At 36.0% G+C, this 18,068-nt stretch overlaps 1 protein-coding gene across 2 annotated transcripts in view; it reads right to left on the bottom strand.

The window, feature by feature from the left end:
* Positions 1-18,068, bottom strand: part of LOC123561192 (long-chain-fatty-acid--CoA ligase 1-like) — a 79,269-nt gene that overhangs the window by 43,587 nt on the left and 17,614 nt on the right. For both annotated transcript variants that reach the window (XM_053516567.1, XM_053516566.1), the window contains exons 2-7: positions 16,589-16,744; positions 13,583-13,691; positions 11,547-11,614; positions 8,137-8,238; positions 4,729-4,828; positions 37-215 (exon numbers count right to left, since the gene is read on the bottom strand). In XM_053516567.1, the coding sequence (XP_053372542.1) occupies positions 37-215; positions 4,729-4,828; positions 8,137-8,238; positions 11,547-11,614; positions 13,583-13,691; positions 16,589-16,744 (714 nt within the window). The remainder of the gene's footprint in view (positions 1-36; positions 216-4,728; positions 4,829-8,136; positions 8,239-11,546; positions 11,615-13,582; positions 13,692-16,588; positions 16,745-18,068) is intronic.

Below are 18,068 nucleotides of genomic sequence, written 5' to 3'. Positions count from 1 at the left end.
GTATACCTATTACAAGAAATACTTGAATATTATTACCAGCGCCTCCTGGAATGTCACAACTTTGACATTAACTTTCTTTGCAAGCTCCGTATCAACGTCATCTATCCCGTTCATTATGACAATCATTTTCAGAGCTCGATCCTCTCCTTGGGAGACCATATTTAATATTTTATTAACTTTTTCCGATACATCACACACAATCAGAGGCATATTGGCTGAAAAGAATCATAAAAGTTTAAATAGTATTAAAACCTCACAGTAATTGAGCATTTAACTTTAAGATAAGCGAAATTTTACATTAAAATTTGACTTAGTGCTTTTTGATAAAAAGTTCTTGCAAATTCATCAACGTTTAAAATGTTAACATACATTCGCTATACATTTAGACCATAAAATTTAATTTGGAAAACAATTTGAAATGCGTTTTTTATTAGCTTTTATTTATTTTATATCTGCAATGCATGATCACTCCTTTAGGTAGGTAACATTTTGTTTTATTTCTACACCGAGACATTAATACAACGGGTTTTGAAAGCCTTCACATCAAATTCACTTCAATACAATCAGAGTCACTACATGTCCAAACTGACTTAAAAATTCATATTTTAAAAAGAAACTTTGAAATTCTTTTATAAAAAAAAAGCCAGAATTTCGAGATAGGGGAGTCTGAGATACCAAGTTTCAACTGTACCTGTATATTCAGAGGGCTGGTGGTGGTCCACATTAATCTGATACATAAACCAGGAATAAATCGACATTTTTTGGCAAAAAATGGCCTGGTATGAAATCACATCTCCGTATATTTGTGCAGATAGAAGTTATATCAAACTAGAGATTGTTTTTCACTAAAAGCATAATACTATGTCTTCTACAAATTACCACATAGAAATTGTAAAATGACACAATATAAGGGCCATTACTCTAGGAAAATCACTGAATAGTAACATTCCGGATCTATATATACACTTGGCTCAGCAGTGGTAACTCCTGTGAATTTTGCTGGAATTCCAACCAGTGGTATCAGAGAAGTAGGACAGATCAAAGAATTTGACAGGTCAAATTTGTTACATGGATAAACTCTGTGACAGACAGACAGGCAAATGGACAGAATTAAATCCAGTTTGTCTCCCCAACCCCTAATTAAATGTGGGAGATATAATTATATGTTCACCACCACCCCTCCAAATTTCTGTAACTTTTGCAGCAATGAAACAAAGCATTTTACTATTCTACCCGATGCTCTGGAAGGTTTTGATTTACCAAATTAGTGAAGTATTTTTCAGACCCGACTGCTAGAACTACAAAATGATGCTTTGATGCAAAAATTGCAGTCACTCCTAAAAGCAATTTTATAATAAGAGGGCCATCATGGCCCTATATCGCTCACCTGTTATCATTGCACTTGAGGACAAGAAGGTCCTCAGAAAAAATATCTAAGTCCAAAGGACAGGAACAACAAAGGGAAGGAATTTAACCAAAAAGGATAAAAAATCTTACAAGGTATAGATATGTTAAAATACACCTAAAAATTGGAGGTACCATCCATGTTGTACCACAGAAAAGTGGTCTCGGTTTTACCCTATGGCCAACAATAAAAAAGTTACTAAAAATAAGCTATTTATAGTAACGTAAAAGGGAAGTAATTAAAAAAAAAAATTATTGTAAGTGAACAAAAGAAGGATCTGCCAAATAAATCTGTTGACATAAATGAAATTTCAGATCAGTATCTTCATTAGTTACGGAGATATACCCATTTTAATTTGAAATAAAGGGAGGTAATATGACATAAAATCAGTCCATAGTTATCTACCCTGATTGGCTCAGTCCAACTAATGACAATAATGAAATTTCAAATAAGTCCTATAAGTACTTACTGATATAAATCCATTTTGATTACAATCAGGGGAGGTAATCAGATATAAAATAACTCTAAACCTACGATTGGATCTGATTTGTCATGGAATCAAAGAATTATTGTTGTTGAAGTTATTTTGGAAGTTTGTATCAAATAAAACCATAAATGAAGTCTCTATATGGCTGCAAAAGCCAAAATAGCCAATTTTGGACCTTTAAGGGGCCATAACTCTAGAACCCATAAAGAAATCTGGCCAGTTCAAGAAAGGAACCAAGATCCTGTGGTGATACAAGTTGTGTGCAAGTTTGGTTAAAATCGAATCATAAATGAAGCTGCTATTGTGCAGACAAGGTCAAAATAGCTAATTTTGGCCCTTTCAGGGACCATAACTCTGGAACCCATTATGGGATCTGGCCGGTTCAACTAAGGAATCAAGATCTTATGGTGACACAAGTTTTGTGCAAGTTTGATTAAATTCAAATCTTAAATGAAGCTGCTATTGTGCAGACAAGGTCAAAATAGCTAATTTTGGCCCTTTCAGGGGCCATAACTCTGGAACCCATAATGGGATCTAGCCAGTTCAAGAAAGGAACCGAGATCTTATAGTGATACAAGTTGTGTGCAAGTTTGGTTAAAATAAAATCATAAACGAAACCACTATCGTGCAGACACGAAATTGTTGACGCACGGACGCACGGACGACGGACGATGGACGAAGGGTGATCACAAAAGCTCACCTTGTCACTATGTGACAGGTGAACTAAAAAAAGAATATTGTAAGTGGACAAAAGAAGGATCTGCCAAATAAATCTGTTGACATAAATGAAATTTCAGATCAGTATCTTCATTAGTTATGGAGATATAACAATTTTAATTTGAAATAAAGGGAGGTAATTTGACAAAATCAGTCCATAGTCATCTACCCTGATTGTCTCAGTCCAACTCATAACAATAATGAAATTTCAAATAAGTCCTGTAAGTACTTACTAATATAAATTCATTTTGATTCCAATCAGGGGAGGTAATCAGATATAAAATAACTCTGGAACCTATGATTGGATCTGATTTGTCATGGAATCCAAGATTTATTGTTGTTGAAGATATTTGTATCAAACAAAACCATAAATGAAGTCTCTATATGGCTGCAAAAGCCAAAATAGCCAATTTTGGACCTTTAAGGGGCCATAACTCTGGAACCCATGATAGAATATGGCTAGTTAAAGAAAGGAAGCAAAATCTTGTGGTGATACAAGTTGTGCGCAAGTTTGGTTAAAATCAAATCATAAATGAAGCTGCTATTGTGCAGACAAGGTCAAAATAGCTAATTTTGGCCCTTTCAGGGGCCATAACTCTGAAACCCATTAAGGGATCTGGCCGGTTCAAGAAAGGAATTGAGATCTTATGGTGACACAAGTTTTGTGCAAGTTTGATTAAATTCAAATCATAAATGAAGCTGCTATTATGCAGACAAGGTCAAAATAGCTAATTCTGGCCCTTTCAGGGGCCATAACTCTGGAACCCATAATGGAATCTGGCCAGTTCAAGAAAGGAACCAAGATCTTATCGTCACCTTAGCGCAAAAAGTCAATAAGTCCTTCTTTAAATCAATGCAGTTATCCACTTTTTGCACTGAGGTGACGTTATGGTGATACAAGTTGTGTGCCAGTTTGGTAAAAGTCAAATCATAAATAAAGCTGCTATTGTGCAGACAAGGTCAAAATAGCTAATTTTGGCCATTTCAGGGGCCATAACTCTGGAACCCATAATGGGATCTGGCCAGTTCAAGAAAGGAACCGTGATCTTATGGTGATACAAGTCGTGTGCAAGTTTGGTTAAAATAAAATCATAAATGAAACCACTATCGTGCAGACAAGAAATTGTTGACCGACTGACGGACGGAAGCACACACGCACGCACGGACTGACGACAGACGAAGGGTGATCACAAAAGCTCACCTTGTCAATATGTGACAGGTGAGCTAAAAAATTAACAATAATTTATTGCTTAACTGTTACAGTATAGAGAAATGTTTTATCAAAATGTGAAAGCATTTTTACTGCTTTTTTAGTGAGTTCTGAGGTCAATACAATAAATTTCACTATCATGGTTTATACAGCACATCTGGGACAAAATTCAAGGACTTTTCCAGTATTTTGTTTGATGTTTCCAAGGACTATTTTCTGGACACCTTGAAATGTTAGTCTGAACAACTTTTATCACTTTTTCTCCACTAGAAATTCCACTTTGTGTAAACTGCCATCACAGACAGTTACTTATACCTGCTACTGGTACAAACCACAGACAGTAACTGACAAAATACCATATTTTCATTCTGTCTAATTTTTCCTGTTTCATTTTTCAACGTTTTCTTTTCTTTCAGCAGAGTAAGTTACTATCAGAACATTTTTCAATTAATTTTGGATAAAATTGAAACAGCTCTTTTTTCAAAATTCAATACTATTTCAGGTTTAATTTAGGGTTTAAGTCATTTCAAGGTGTTTTTAAGGACAGACATAATAATTATTCAAGGTCTGTGTGAACCCTGTAAATGCAACATCTATGTCTAGAGTTTGCCTTAAACTTACTTTGAGCCCCATGTGGTTCTGGTCGATTTGTGTATGAAAAGAATTGGAACCACTGCCTTACCCTTGCATGATCGTAAGAGGCGACTAATGGGGTCTTAATACTTGGTTTTGCTGTAACTCTGTGATTCCAGCAGGTATGCAAATTTTGACTTCATACCTCATGTTTTTATTTCGATGTAAATGAGATGTGAAACCAAAATTTGTAGTCCTGTTCAGCGCCATATAACCTATACTGTGTTGGTGCGCCATAAAACCCAAATAAATAAATAAATAAATAAATAAACTTACTTTGATTAATAATAAAAGTAACAGCATCGTCTCCAAGTGTGTCATACAATGCCACTGGTACCATGCTGTATGCCACACATGCCTTCTCTGTGATCACCCACTACAATAATGAAAAAGGTCAATTCAAAGTTCAAACAAACTTGGCAATACAAATGTAGAATATTCAGCCAATAAGTAAGAACTACATATTAAATCTTAATGCTTTAAACTTCTGCATATTATCAACAATACTAGTACCACAGGTAAGGAAATATCAAGAGTGGCATCTCATTCACACCACTGGATAATGATAATGGAAAACAAGAATGACTAGTAAGAGGGCAGATCATTCATCAGACAAAGTGGAAAATTCCCAGCAGTTCTACAATCAATCCAAGATTTTGCTTACATTTTGAGAACCTAGTCTTGGTCTTGTTTAAGGGCATCTTAAAAGGGACATGTAATACAAACAAGAGGCCCAAATGAGCATAAGCCACTCACCTGAAGAGAACCCTGACCACCTGACCTTGCTTCTAACCAAGTTTGGTGAAAATCCTTAAAGCACTTCATCAAAAAGCTATTTAAAGCCTTTTTCTATATTTTGCTGTGATGTCCCAAAAATGCATAACCATTAGAACAAAATTTATGATACAAAGTTGTATAATTATCCTTTTAATTTTAGCTCTGATGATCCCTGAAAGGGACCAAGTAGAACCAATATAATGAAACTAAAGACCAAGTTTGATGAAAATCCATCAAGCAGTTCATGAGAAAATTTTATTTAAATGTATTTCTATTTTTAACTCTAGCAGCCCCTAAAAGATACTAAAATAACTCTAATTGAATGAAGTTGGTAAAGGACCTTATAATGATACTACAATTCAAGTTTGAAGAAGATCCACCAAGAGGTTCATGAGTAGATGTTATTTAAAGACATTTCTTTGTTTGGCTCTAGCAACCAATTTAAGGGCCAAGCACCCCTAATTGAACAAATTTCGGAGACAATCTTACAATGATACTACAAACATGTTTGATGAAGATCCAATGGGTGGTTCATGAGAAGTTGTTAAAAGGTATTTTCATTTTTAACCCTAGTGGCCCCAGGGGTCACACTGCCCCAAATTTAAAAGAGGACCTTATAATAAATTCATTTAAAAGTATTTTTATTTTTAGCTCTAGCCACATCCAAAAGCACCCCAATCTGAACAAATCTGGAAGCGGCCCTTATAATGATGCTATAGACAAGGTTTGATGAAGTTCTATCCAGCGGTTCCTTGGAATAAGTCATTTTAACGTATTACTATTTTTAGCTCTAATGGCCCCTAAAAGGGGTCAACTTCCCCTATTTGAAGAAATTAGGGAGAGGAACTTATGATGATACTAACTTGATAGAGGTCCATGCAAGAATGCTACTGATCAAGTTTGGTGTAATTCTGACCAGAAGTTTCAAAGGAGAAAATCTTAAATATGTTGACACAGGACATAGGACACAGGAGGCAGGACACAGGAGGCAGGAAACAGAACAAACCATCCACCTATACTAACAGCTCACCTTGGACAGAGCTCAGGTAAGCTAACAAAGGTATTAATACATCCAAAACAAGAGCTGTGTGTTGAAAGTGCGCTTGACTACTAGTATTCAAAGAATCAATGTAAAATGGGGTCAAAACTGAGGCAAACTCCTTGTCCTAGTTAAGTAGTCTTGCCTTCATATGAAGACTTTGATGGTAAACAAATGGTCAAAGTTTCAAGGCCATATGTCTAACAGTTTAGACAAGATATGGATTGGTACGAAAAACTTAACTGATTGCCAATGCAAATAAGGGCCAAAATTCTGCTAAATATCTTTGACATAGATACATACCCTTGACTACAGATGGAGATAATGACAATGAACAAGACTTAGTGTTCAAAGTTTAAAAGCCACATGTCAAATAGTTTTGACAAAATGTGGACTTGTACAAAAATTGAACCAATTTCCAAGTCCAAAAAGGGTTATAATTCAGCCAAAATACTCAAAATATTCAGCCAGAGTTATGTACTCTTGTTTACGAATTGAGTCTGTTACAAGACAAGTGATAAAAGTTTCAAAGCCATTTGTCTAACAGTTTACACAAAATATGAACTGGTACGAACACTTAACCAAGATTTGTAAGTTAAAAGGGGCCATAATTCAGACAAATCCTTGATTGAGTAAATATATACTCCTGCCTAAAACTGGACATGGTGATGGTACACAAGTGTTGAAAGTTTCAAAGCTATATGTCAAAGGTTTTTGTCAAATTGCTGACTGGTACAAAAAACTTAACCCAGGTGACACCAATGCCAGGGTGAGTAGGATACTCTCTTTACTCTTCGAATAGTCGAGCTAAAAATCAAACAACTAAGTAATGTTCGCTTGACTTATCAATGAGAAAGTCTTTTAACTTAAATAAATTTACGAATGATAATCTTTTAAATGAAATAGACTTACAGATGCGAAGTCTAATAAGTAAGACTGTCTTATAAATGAGACAGACTTATAACTGAAACAGTCTTATAACTGAGATAACTACGACAGTCTTCAAAATGTTATAACTGAGAGGAGTCACATAACTTGATACAATCTTAAAAATGGGACAGATCTATATCTGAAACAGCCTTATAACTGAGGAAGTATAAAACTGAGACAGACTTATGACTGAGTATATACTGTACTTTTTTCTATTTCAGTATTTAACAAATAACTCAATCCACTTGTTATAGAACAATAACTACAAAGAAATTTATATAAAACAGGAAGTTTTTAATCAAGGTTAAAGCAATGAACAATAATAGGACATGATGTTTATTCTCCTTTCAAATTGTTCTACAAACTTCTACAAACTTCCTCCTTAATATTATGTTTATGGTTTCATATTTATCAGTGCTGTTTCAGTTAACCCAGTCATACATAAAGCTGGATTTCCTACCAGTACCAGCTATTCCTTTACAAAATGTCTAAAAACTTTTCTGCAAGCAACACAGAAGGACAAGGAACTATGTATACAGCATTATAGACAAATTTATAACTATAATTTGAGGGGTTAATGCTAAAAGGTATCCAGTGCTGATAATTAAAGAAGGTTATAGTACTTTTTGTCCTTAACCCTTCAATATGGTTGTGTTCAAAACTCGCGGGATAGCTAGCAGGCATTTAAAAATAAAGTACAGGATAACTTTTCATCACAAAATCTGTTTAAAGACACTGTGTTACTTTGAACCACGGGCCTTTCAAAATCTATTGTTCGAGTCAAATGTTATCTAAATTCTTTCAATATAGGTGCCAGCTCATGCCAGAATTATTACTATATCAAACAGTCTTCCTCAAAACATGATGCAAACTAGTTGATTTATTTACCTCCTCCATTAGTACTAAACTTAAAGGGAACAAAACGACTCAAACATTACCTCAGCTCTATTCTGACTGAAGATTCCAATGATTGTCTCAGATCTGCTCTGTATTCCCTGCTGTAACATCCATGAACCAAATGCTACAGACTGGTCATATGTCTATAAATAGAAAACACATATAAATACACATTTATTAACACCTAACAGAAAAGACAAATCTAAAACACGATTCTCACCAGTTTTGCTTTTGTTGATAAGATAATATTCATCATTCAGCTTCATTAACCTTGTATCTGCAGACTGGGTCCATATTCATCATTCAACTTCATTAACCTTGTATCTGCAGACTGGGTCCATATTCATCATTCAACTTCATTAACCTTGTATCTGCAGACTGGGTCCATATTCATCATTCAACTTCATTAACATTAATTGTATCTGCAGACTTGGTCCATATTCATCAATCAACTTCATTAACCCTCTTATCTGCAGACTGGGTCTATAATTATCAGCCACCTTCTTTAACCCTTTTATTTGCAGACTGAGTCCATATTTATCATTCAACTTCATTAACCCTTATATTTGCAGACTGGGTCCATATTCATCATTCAACTTCATTAACCCTTATATCTGCAGACTGGGTCCATATTCATCAGTCACCTTCATTAACCCTTTTATTTGCAGACTGGGTCCATATTCATCGTTCAGCTTCATTAACCCTTATATCTGCAGACTGGGTCCATATTCATCAGTCACCTTCATTAACCATTTTATTTGCAGACTGGGTCCATATTCATCGTTCAGCTTCATTAACCCTTATATCTGCAGACTGGGTCCATATTCATCATTCAACTTCATTAACCCTTTTATCTGCAGACTGGGTCTATAGTCATCAGTCACCTTCATTAACCCTTTTATTTGCAGACTGGGTCCATATTCATCGTTCAGCTTCATTAACCCTTATATCTGCAGACTGGGTCCATATTCATCAGTCACCTTCATTAACCATTTTATTTGCAGACTGGGTCCATATTCATCATTCAGCTTCATTAACCCTTATATCTGCAGACTGGGTCCATATTCATCAGTCACCTTCATTAACCCTTTTATTTGCAGACTGGGTCCATATTCATCGTTCAGCTTCATTAACCCTTATATCTGCAGACTGGGTCCATATTCATCATTCAACTTCATTAACCCTTTTATCTGCAGACTGGGTCTATAGTCATCAGTCACCTTCATTAACCCTTTTATTTGCAGACTGGGTTCATATTCATCGTTCAGCTTCATTAACCCTTTTAACTGCAGACTGGGTTCATATTCATCATTCAGCTTTATTAACCCTTTTATTTGCAGACTGGTCCCATATTCATCATTAGGCTTCATTATTACTTGCGGCCTTCAGGCCGCAGGTATACTGGAATGCAACAAGTAGTGTAGCACATGGGGACTGGGTGATTTCACGTGACTTTTTACCGATATGCGATTGGCTTATCGCGTTGATGGAACGCCGTTTTTGCAATATAGCTGGCACTCTATATGATATATAGAGAAATGTTTGTGACCTGAATTCCTCATTCATTATTTTATATATTTTACTCAAATTTTCAGCAATGATCAATATTGATACCTAGTTGTACATAAGGGTTTCTGCATTAATTGCTCTTCAGTTTCCTGGATTATGGTCCTGTGTTGTCAAATAAGTCATGAATCACATTTGTGAAAGCTCTAGTAAAGTATTTCAATATAGTCGAGGAATGTGACCATTTAAGCTAAAAGTTATGTTATACATGAAAGGGAAATATAGTTACTTTTGCTCAAAACAAAAACTTTCAGACTTAAGAAATACGTAGTTCATAGATCTACTTGTAAATCATGTTGAATGGAGTAATATTTCCTACATTAAAGCGTCATGGTATTTAAAAAAAAAAAAAAAACAAGTACGTTATTCTACCATAAGTTACCGTAAACAATTTCTAGTCTGTATAACTTCTGGCCGCAGGAAATCTTTCGACTTGATCCTTACAATTGCAGACTGATTCTATATTCATCATGCAGTGTTATCAGTAACATGAAGTTACAAAACTAGGTTTGGAGACCAGTCACAAAACTCCAGCAACTGGTAGGTTGTTTTTAGCAGAATGTTTAAACTGAGCAACAGTAAGGTTGTGGTCCGAGAAATTGAGACAGCCCCCACTCCCCCCACACACACCCCGCACTCCCACAGCTCAATTTTGTAATTCTGGACACAGAACTTAAAACTTGCAGACAGGGTGAATAGCACAAATGGTGGACCAGTAAGTTATATAAGGAATAATAATATTTATTATATCAGATTCTGTAGATAAATCACTTGGATACACAGTCATTAAATATTTGAGAACTTAACAAGATATTTTGTGTTTAAGTTGCATTGCAACAATTTATGATCTAGGCTGATGTATGACTGAGTGCATATAGAGTTGTTTGTTAATTGAATTGTAAACTATAAGGACAATATGTAAGGGAATAATGCATAATTAACTTCCTTTACATTCACTGTGTTATAGTGATCCAGAAAGAAGTCACAGATTTCATGAATACTTTGAAATATGATACTACAATCATGTACTTTACTGTTTTCATATGATATTGTTTTCTGCAAACTTAATAACCATTGTTAAGTATAATGAAATGAGAGGTATATTGATCACAGTGCTAAAATCTCTGCATTATGAGTTTGCTAAAACCAAAATGGTGCTGACTGGTATAAAATTGTAAAATTTATCCTGTTACACTAATATAAGAGGCATCTGGCATCACTTTAAGGTAGTGGGGACCTGTAATAACAGTCAGCTACTTTCTATCTGCAATTTCTGTTGCACAAACTTTAAGGCACATTATGACTTCATTTTTGACTAAGTCAGATACAATATCTCTGGTCTTGCTGAGTGAAACCCCCCCTATCCAAAACCCCACTGCTAATTTCACATACTGAATGTCATTCCTATGGTTTCATGACTTCAGGTCAAATACCTTTTGAAATATGAGCGACATAAACTTTCTGAATGAAATCCAAAACGAAACCCCATGCAGATATATATATAAACACACATTCTGAATTACATTCCTATTATGTTTCATGACTCTAGGTCAAATACTTCTTGAGATAAGTGTGACACAAACATTTAAGTCCTTTATGCATATATTTTACTAAATCAAGGGTCATAACTCTGGTCTCACTAAATGAAATCCCAAATGAAACCCCCAGTGTACAACTTCACAAGCTGAGTAACAGTCCTACGATGTTAGATGACTCAAGGTCAACTTTTGAGATCTGCACAACATAAGTTAAGATGGACAGATGGTCAAACAAATTTAGAGTGGAGGGAGGCAGGGAGACACAAAAGTTACATGTATAACATAGTAAGCTGTGCAAGACTTATCACTATCAAGAGTCTAGAGAGAGGGGTATACAAATATCTTACTTCCTGGTATGAGAGCCAAACATACTCCTGACTGGGACCTGAACGTGTTCCCAGAAACGGACCATTCCCTGAAAAACACCACACAGAAAACAATAAGAAATTAATAAAAATTAAGGTAAACACTCTGCATTAGGTACAGTACCTTAAAACAATTGTGCAATACAGACTAATAGTCTATGGCAAAACAGCTGAACATAGATTTAATATTGCAAATTTAATCAAGAAATAATATATACAAGAAACTTGCTTAATAAAATTATAAAATGAGTTGAAAAGGTTATACACCCACTGAATAACTTCTCGAGTAAATCATTGTGACGCTGTGTAGAACCGATTGAAAGTGTTAGATATATTAAAATACGCTATATTATTAAGATTCTAATAATTATGTCAATTTATGTAAACAAGTAGACGTAACAGGGAAGCAATAATTCATGGTGCACATATGGCTACAAATACAGAAGGTCAACATGACATCAACAATATTCAAACATGGGAAGAAACATGTCCCACGGAATAATTTAGGAGCATGTATACATCTAGTACAGTGAAACACCGCTCGCTCGAGCATCGATGACTCGAGCACCCGGGCTCGCTCAAGCAATTCATGTGGTCCCGGCAAATTTCCTTCTATTTTCTATGTGAAATTACCATGGCTGGGTCGAGCATTGATAACTCGATCGCTCGAGCATGACACCTGGTCCCTGTGTATTAATTTACTCTTTGTTGCTTCTGGCTAACTCGAGCAGAGGTGTCAAAATTTTTCGCAGCTTCGGCGATCAGAATGTATCTGTTAATTAAAAATTTTCGCATGCCTCGAAAATTGAGTTGTCTATTCCCCGACTATCTTAAATGTTTGTTTATTGGTATATTTGATCTGATAATGAGATTAATTTTTGATGAAAGGTTAAAGAAAAGTTTTATTGATATTGATCAATTACTGTTTGCTTTAGATTAAAGCAAGTATGTTATTACTTATTACATCATAGATAACCTTTGTGATACATTTTTTTAAATGTCACGGGTTTGTTAATATTATGCATCACCGTTTTCTCTGGTCCCGATGACTATTGATACAATAAAACTTCAATTTTTCTTCCTATAGATGTTGGTCAATGTTTGGGTTGCTCCAAACCATGGATAACTCGAGCATTTTGCTCATCCGCTTGCGACCTCGAGCGAGCGGTGTTTCACTGTATGTTACTCTGCATGCCTAATAATCAGTTCAGAATGTGAAAATGAAGTGTAACACCATTCAATATCATTTCCATTCTGAAATGTCTTTTATATAAAACAGTAGATCAAATATGGTAGCAATCTTTCTCAATGCCTCTATGGCGCCAAATAATACATCTGCATGAAGGCTGTGTTTTAATGCAAATGTACATGGTTTTTCATATTAGAATCTGGATTAAACAAATGTTTCCAACAGAAAGGTTTGTTTTCAAACCACTTATATCTATATGGAGAGGACTTCAGTAAGCATACTGGCTTCCAGTCCAATCTTGCACTCATGTAAGTATTTCATTACAATGTATCTAAAATGTACATACTGGGAAATAAAATATGTTTGAACCAAACCACTTGTACCTAAAATATAATATGAAGGCTGTCTATTTTTAGAACATCAACATTCTATGGTGTTGTTATGGCTTCCACATTAGAATGTTACTTTTCATGAAAAGCAAATGTAAATTTTCCAGAATGATGCAAACAGTCTAAGAAGGTGATACAGTTCCGATATGAAAGACGGCCAAGTTGCACTGTGTTTAGTGAAAAATTGCTTTATCTATGCACCCTACCAATCCTGGTTCCACTTTTGATCAAATAATTAAATTAGGCTTCTCCAACTGATAAGAAATTTGATGCTTTCTAAAGAATTTCTCATTGAATTACTGCTTTTAATGAGGCAAAAATCCCAAAATGGATAAACAAGTAGGTACTACATTTAAACCCAGAGACCATCATATCAACATGCATTTTTCTTCAAATATCAAAAGCCTTAGAGGTATCAGTTTCAATAAATAAATATTTACCAGATTTCTCGATGCCTCTTTGAAAAATATCATAAAATGTTTCAACACCCTCATACAGTGGTTTATACTTGGCATCAACAGGAACCAACTTACTGGTTCGGGAACCATCCTGAAATAACAGACAAGAAGTAGTTTGTAAACATTCTAATTCTTACATTCTAGTTTGCAAACATTCAAACATTCTAGAGATGAAGATAAATCTAGACAAATAATATTGTATTCTGTGATTTTTTTTTGCTTTAAAGTGCAAATTTTCTAACTTTTCCTCTGTTGCAATGCTAGCTCCACCAAAATGTTCCTATACTTTGCACAAATACAAACATTTTTGGCTTACAACCGTGTACGACTTCGTGTGCAGTTAAATTTAACATTTTGAAGTCTAAGTTTCAAACATCAGGCATTGATGAAAACAGGACCAGAGCCTATATTCAAAGTAACTTTGACTTTAAATGCTAAATTTTTGCTCTGTCTTTGTTAAATCAAAAAGTGCATTCTATAGCTATAAACAATTCAGTAAAATCTCATTCATGTAAATTTGCTAAGTTATGGTATTCTTAGGTCTAACATTCAGACTTTAAATGGTGACAAATACAGGCCAAGGACACCTGACAAAAAGTCTTGTTACCTTTAGCTTTGCTCTTATATTAATAATGTTTCTACTGTGAAATCATATTGCTGGGGAACTCATTTTCATGGATTTCTATAAAATAATTATGAATTAATCTATGAAATTAATCCCTATGTAGAAACAAAATTCCCATTTATTTTAACTGTAAATATTAAAGTCCTAACAAAGCAGCAGTTTTGGCTAAAAGCACAAAATTTTATGCCCTTTCACAGTATCATGTGATGGGGATATGCTATTGAATTGCAATTCTGGCCAGCTATTGCGCTAGACTTTGGCTGTGGTAACGGTATAAAAACTAGTATATAATAGTTCATATCAACACAAAATCCAAGGCATATCCCTACACTGATATATGTAACATAAAATTCAGACAGGAGAGCTATATCTTTTGTTTTTGTTTTTGATGGTAAACAAATGTGCAAAGTTTCAAAGCTATAGCTTTTAGTGTTTGGGAAAAGGTTGGCCTTAAAAAAAAATTTAACCACCGTCGACGATCAAGTGACGACAATACTCATAGAATTTTTTTTCAACAATCTGACAAGCTTAAATACAGGTGTGGAGTTAGAAAAGTTGTTGATTATGTTTAACATTTTGGTTCATTTTGAATTTCGAAAGTAAAAATGGGCAAAGTATCCACATGAATCACACAGTAACTTGCAAGATCTTTAAGGCAGACAGTATCAAACATCACTGATAACATTTAAGTCATTAATTTTCAATCAATAAAATGTGGCTAAATTCTTTATACATTGTATTTTAAAGCACAATTTTACTCTATGACTGACACAATCGAGTGTGCCCACACAAACCACTTTATAGATAAGGATATCCAAGAACTTATTTTCACTTTTCATTAACAATAATTAACAAAGTTTACATAAATTTTACATCAAGCATGGTGACACTCTATATAATATAAGTGTTTCTAACCTCTCTTTTTCAACAAAAAAGGGAAAATATACAGCAGCTTTAGAAATGTCTTTCTACAAAGCACCGTTACAGGCCCTGAACTATGTATTTACTTGCAATATATCTAAAACCAGTGTTTGCATTTTTAAAGGCTCAATGGGCCTTACATTCTGTATCACTCCCAGCCCTTTCCAGGCCTGTATTAAATTTCATACAGGGTTCTCTTCAATTTTCATACAAAGTTAGAAGCAACCATGTTTCAAGTACAGAACAAGGCAGTCTGAAAGACAGCTAAATCCCCCGCCACTGTTATTGATAGAGAAAGGGTAAACCTTTGACCTTTAGCTGTGACCTTGACCTTGAACTGACATGGCTGACTCATGAATTCTGCACAACACCTTGATGAGGTGATCATTTGACCCAAGTTTCATGAAAATCCTTCAAGGGGGTTTAGGAGATACAGAGCTCAAACCTTTGACCTTGAGTTGTGACCCTGACCTTGAGTTGACATGGCTGACTCATGAGTTCTTGATGAGGTGATCATTTGACCAAAGTTTGATGAAAATCCTTCAAGGGGTTTTGGAGATACAGAGTGGACACAAAATGGAAGGCTCAAACCTTTGACCCTAAGTTGTGACCTTGACCTTGAGCTGGCATGGCTGACTCATAAGTTCTGCTCATCGTTTTGATAAAGTGATCATCTGACCCAAGTTTTATAAAATTCCTTCAAGGGGTTTAGGAGATATAGAACAGACACGAAATGGAAGGCTAAAACGTTTGACCTCGAGTTGTGACCTTGACCTTAAGCCGGCATGGCTGACTCATGAGTTCTGCACATTGCCTTGATGAGGTGATCATTTGACCCAAGTTTCATATGAATCCTTCAAAGGGGTCAGGAGATACAGAGCAGACACAAAATGGAAGGCTCAAACCTTTGACCCTCAGTTGTGACCTTGACCTTAAGCCAGCATGGCTGACTCATAAGTTCTGCACATCGCCTTGATGAGGATATCATTTGACCTAAGTTTGATGAAAATCCTTCAAAGGGTTTAGGAGATATACAGCGGACACAAAATGGAAGGCTAAAACCTTTCACCCAAAGTTGTGACCTTGACCTTGAGCCAGCAGCATGGCTGACTCATGGGTTCTGCACATCGTCTTGATGAGGTGATCATTTGACCAAAGTTTTATAAAATTCCTTCAAGGGATTTAGGAGATATAGAGCGGACACAAAATGGAAGGCTCAAACCTTTGACCTTGAGTTGTGACCTTGACCTTGAGCCGACAAGGCTGACACATGAGTTCTGCACATCGTCTTGATGAGGTGATCATTTGACCCAAGTTTCATGAAAATCCTTCAAGGGGTTTAGGAGATATGGAGCGGACACAAAAGTGTTACGGACAGACGGACGGACGGAGACCATTCTTATAACCCCCCACCACAAGTGGTGGGGGATTAAAAAGTTTACCTCTAGAATGTGTGACTGGTTGTCCAGATCAACTGGAGGTATACATGTGGGATCTGGCATTTTAGCTATGTAATATGTAGCTGCTAACCCTGCCACTGCTGTAGCCACTCCTACTGAGGCACACACAGGCCCCCAATGTTCTAATGTATTCTCCATCTGTAAAGTAAATAAGACTTATATAGAAAACAATCAGAATTAAGACATTTATTTCAAACCTGAACATGTGAAAGCGCTGACAAAACTTAAAACCAAACAAATTTGTAGAGTGTAATTTTAAGCTGTCCCATTAGGGCCATTATCACAGAAAATATAACTCCAAGACAATGGAATCATAGTGCTACAATGCTGGAAAGTCAAACAGCAAAATCAGCTATGACAGTGACAACTTAAAACTGAATCTTATTTTCAACACTTTCCTTTCAACTTTTGTTCCTTTATCAGCACTGAGAATATACACTACTATTACTTTACACGAGATATGAAAATGTATTGTAATATTTGACTGATGTGTGGGAGAGTATTAACAGCTTTGCTTTGACTAATTTCAACACTGTGGTTTCAACTTCATTTATGTACAGCGATAGCTCTAATGGGACACCTTAAAATCTACCTCCTATATTAACATCTTTTTCTTTCAACCTGCACAGTGAGCTATGTGAGTCAAGTTCTGTCAACCTGCACAGTGAGCTATGTGAGTCAAGGTCTGTCAGCCTGCACAGTGAGCTAAGTGAGTCAAAGTCTGTCAGCCTGCACAGTGAGCTATGTGAGTCAATGTCTGTCAACCTGCACAGTTAGCTATGTGAGTCAATGTCTGTCAGCCTGCACAGTGAGCTATGTGAGTCAAGGTCTGTCAACCTGCACAGTGAGCTATGTGAGTCAAGGTCTGTCAGCCTGCACAGTGAGCTATGTGAGTCAAGGTCTGTCAACCTGCACAGTGAGCTATGTGAGTCAAGGTATGTTAGCCTGCACAGTGAGCTATGTGAGTCAAGGTCTGTCAGCCTGCACAGTGAGCTATGTGAGTCAAGGTCTGTCAACCTGCACAGTGAGCTATGCGAGTCAAGGTCTGTCAACCTGCACAGTGAGCTATGTGAGTCAAGGTCTGTCAACCTGCACAGTGAGCTATGCGAGTCAAGGTCTTTCAGCTTGCACAATGAGCTATGTGAATCAAGGTCTGCCAACCTGCACAGTGAGCTATGTCAGTCAAGGTCTGTCAACTTGCACAGTGAGCTATGTGAGTCAAGGTCTGTCAACCTGCACAGTAAGCTATGTGAGTCAAGGTCTGTCAACCTGCACAGTGAGCTATGTGAGTCAAGGTCAGTCAACCTGCACAGTGAACTATGCGAGTCAAGGTCTGTCAACCTGCGAAGTGAGCTATGTGAGTCAAGGTCTGTCAACCTGCAAAATGAGCTATGTGAGTCAAGGTCTGTCAACCTGCACAGTGAGCTATGTGAGTCAAGGTCTGTCAACCTGCACAGTAAGC

The sequence above is a fragment of the Mercenaria mercenaria genome, chromosome 10 (assembly GCF_021730395.1).
Source record: "Mercenaria mercenaria strain notata chromosome 10, MADL_Memer_1, whole genome shotgun sequence".
NCBI classification, from domain to species: domain Eukaryota; kingdom Metazoa; phylum Mollusca; class Bivalvia; order Venerida; family Veneridae; genus Mercenaria; species Mercenaria mercenaria.
The sequence above is the reverse complement of the archived record's forward strand: the minus strand, read 5'-3'. Positions and strand labels throughout refer to the sequence as shown.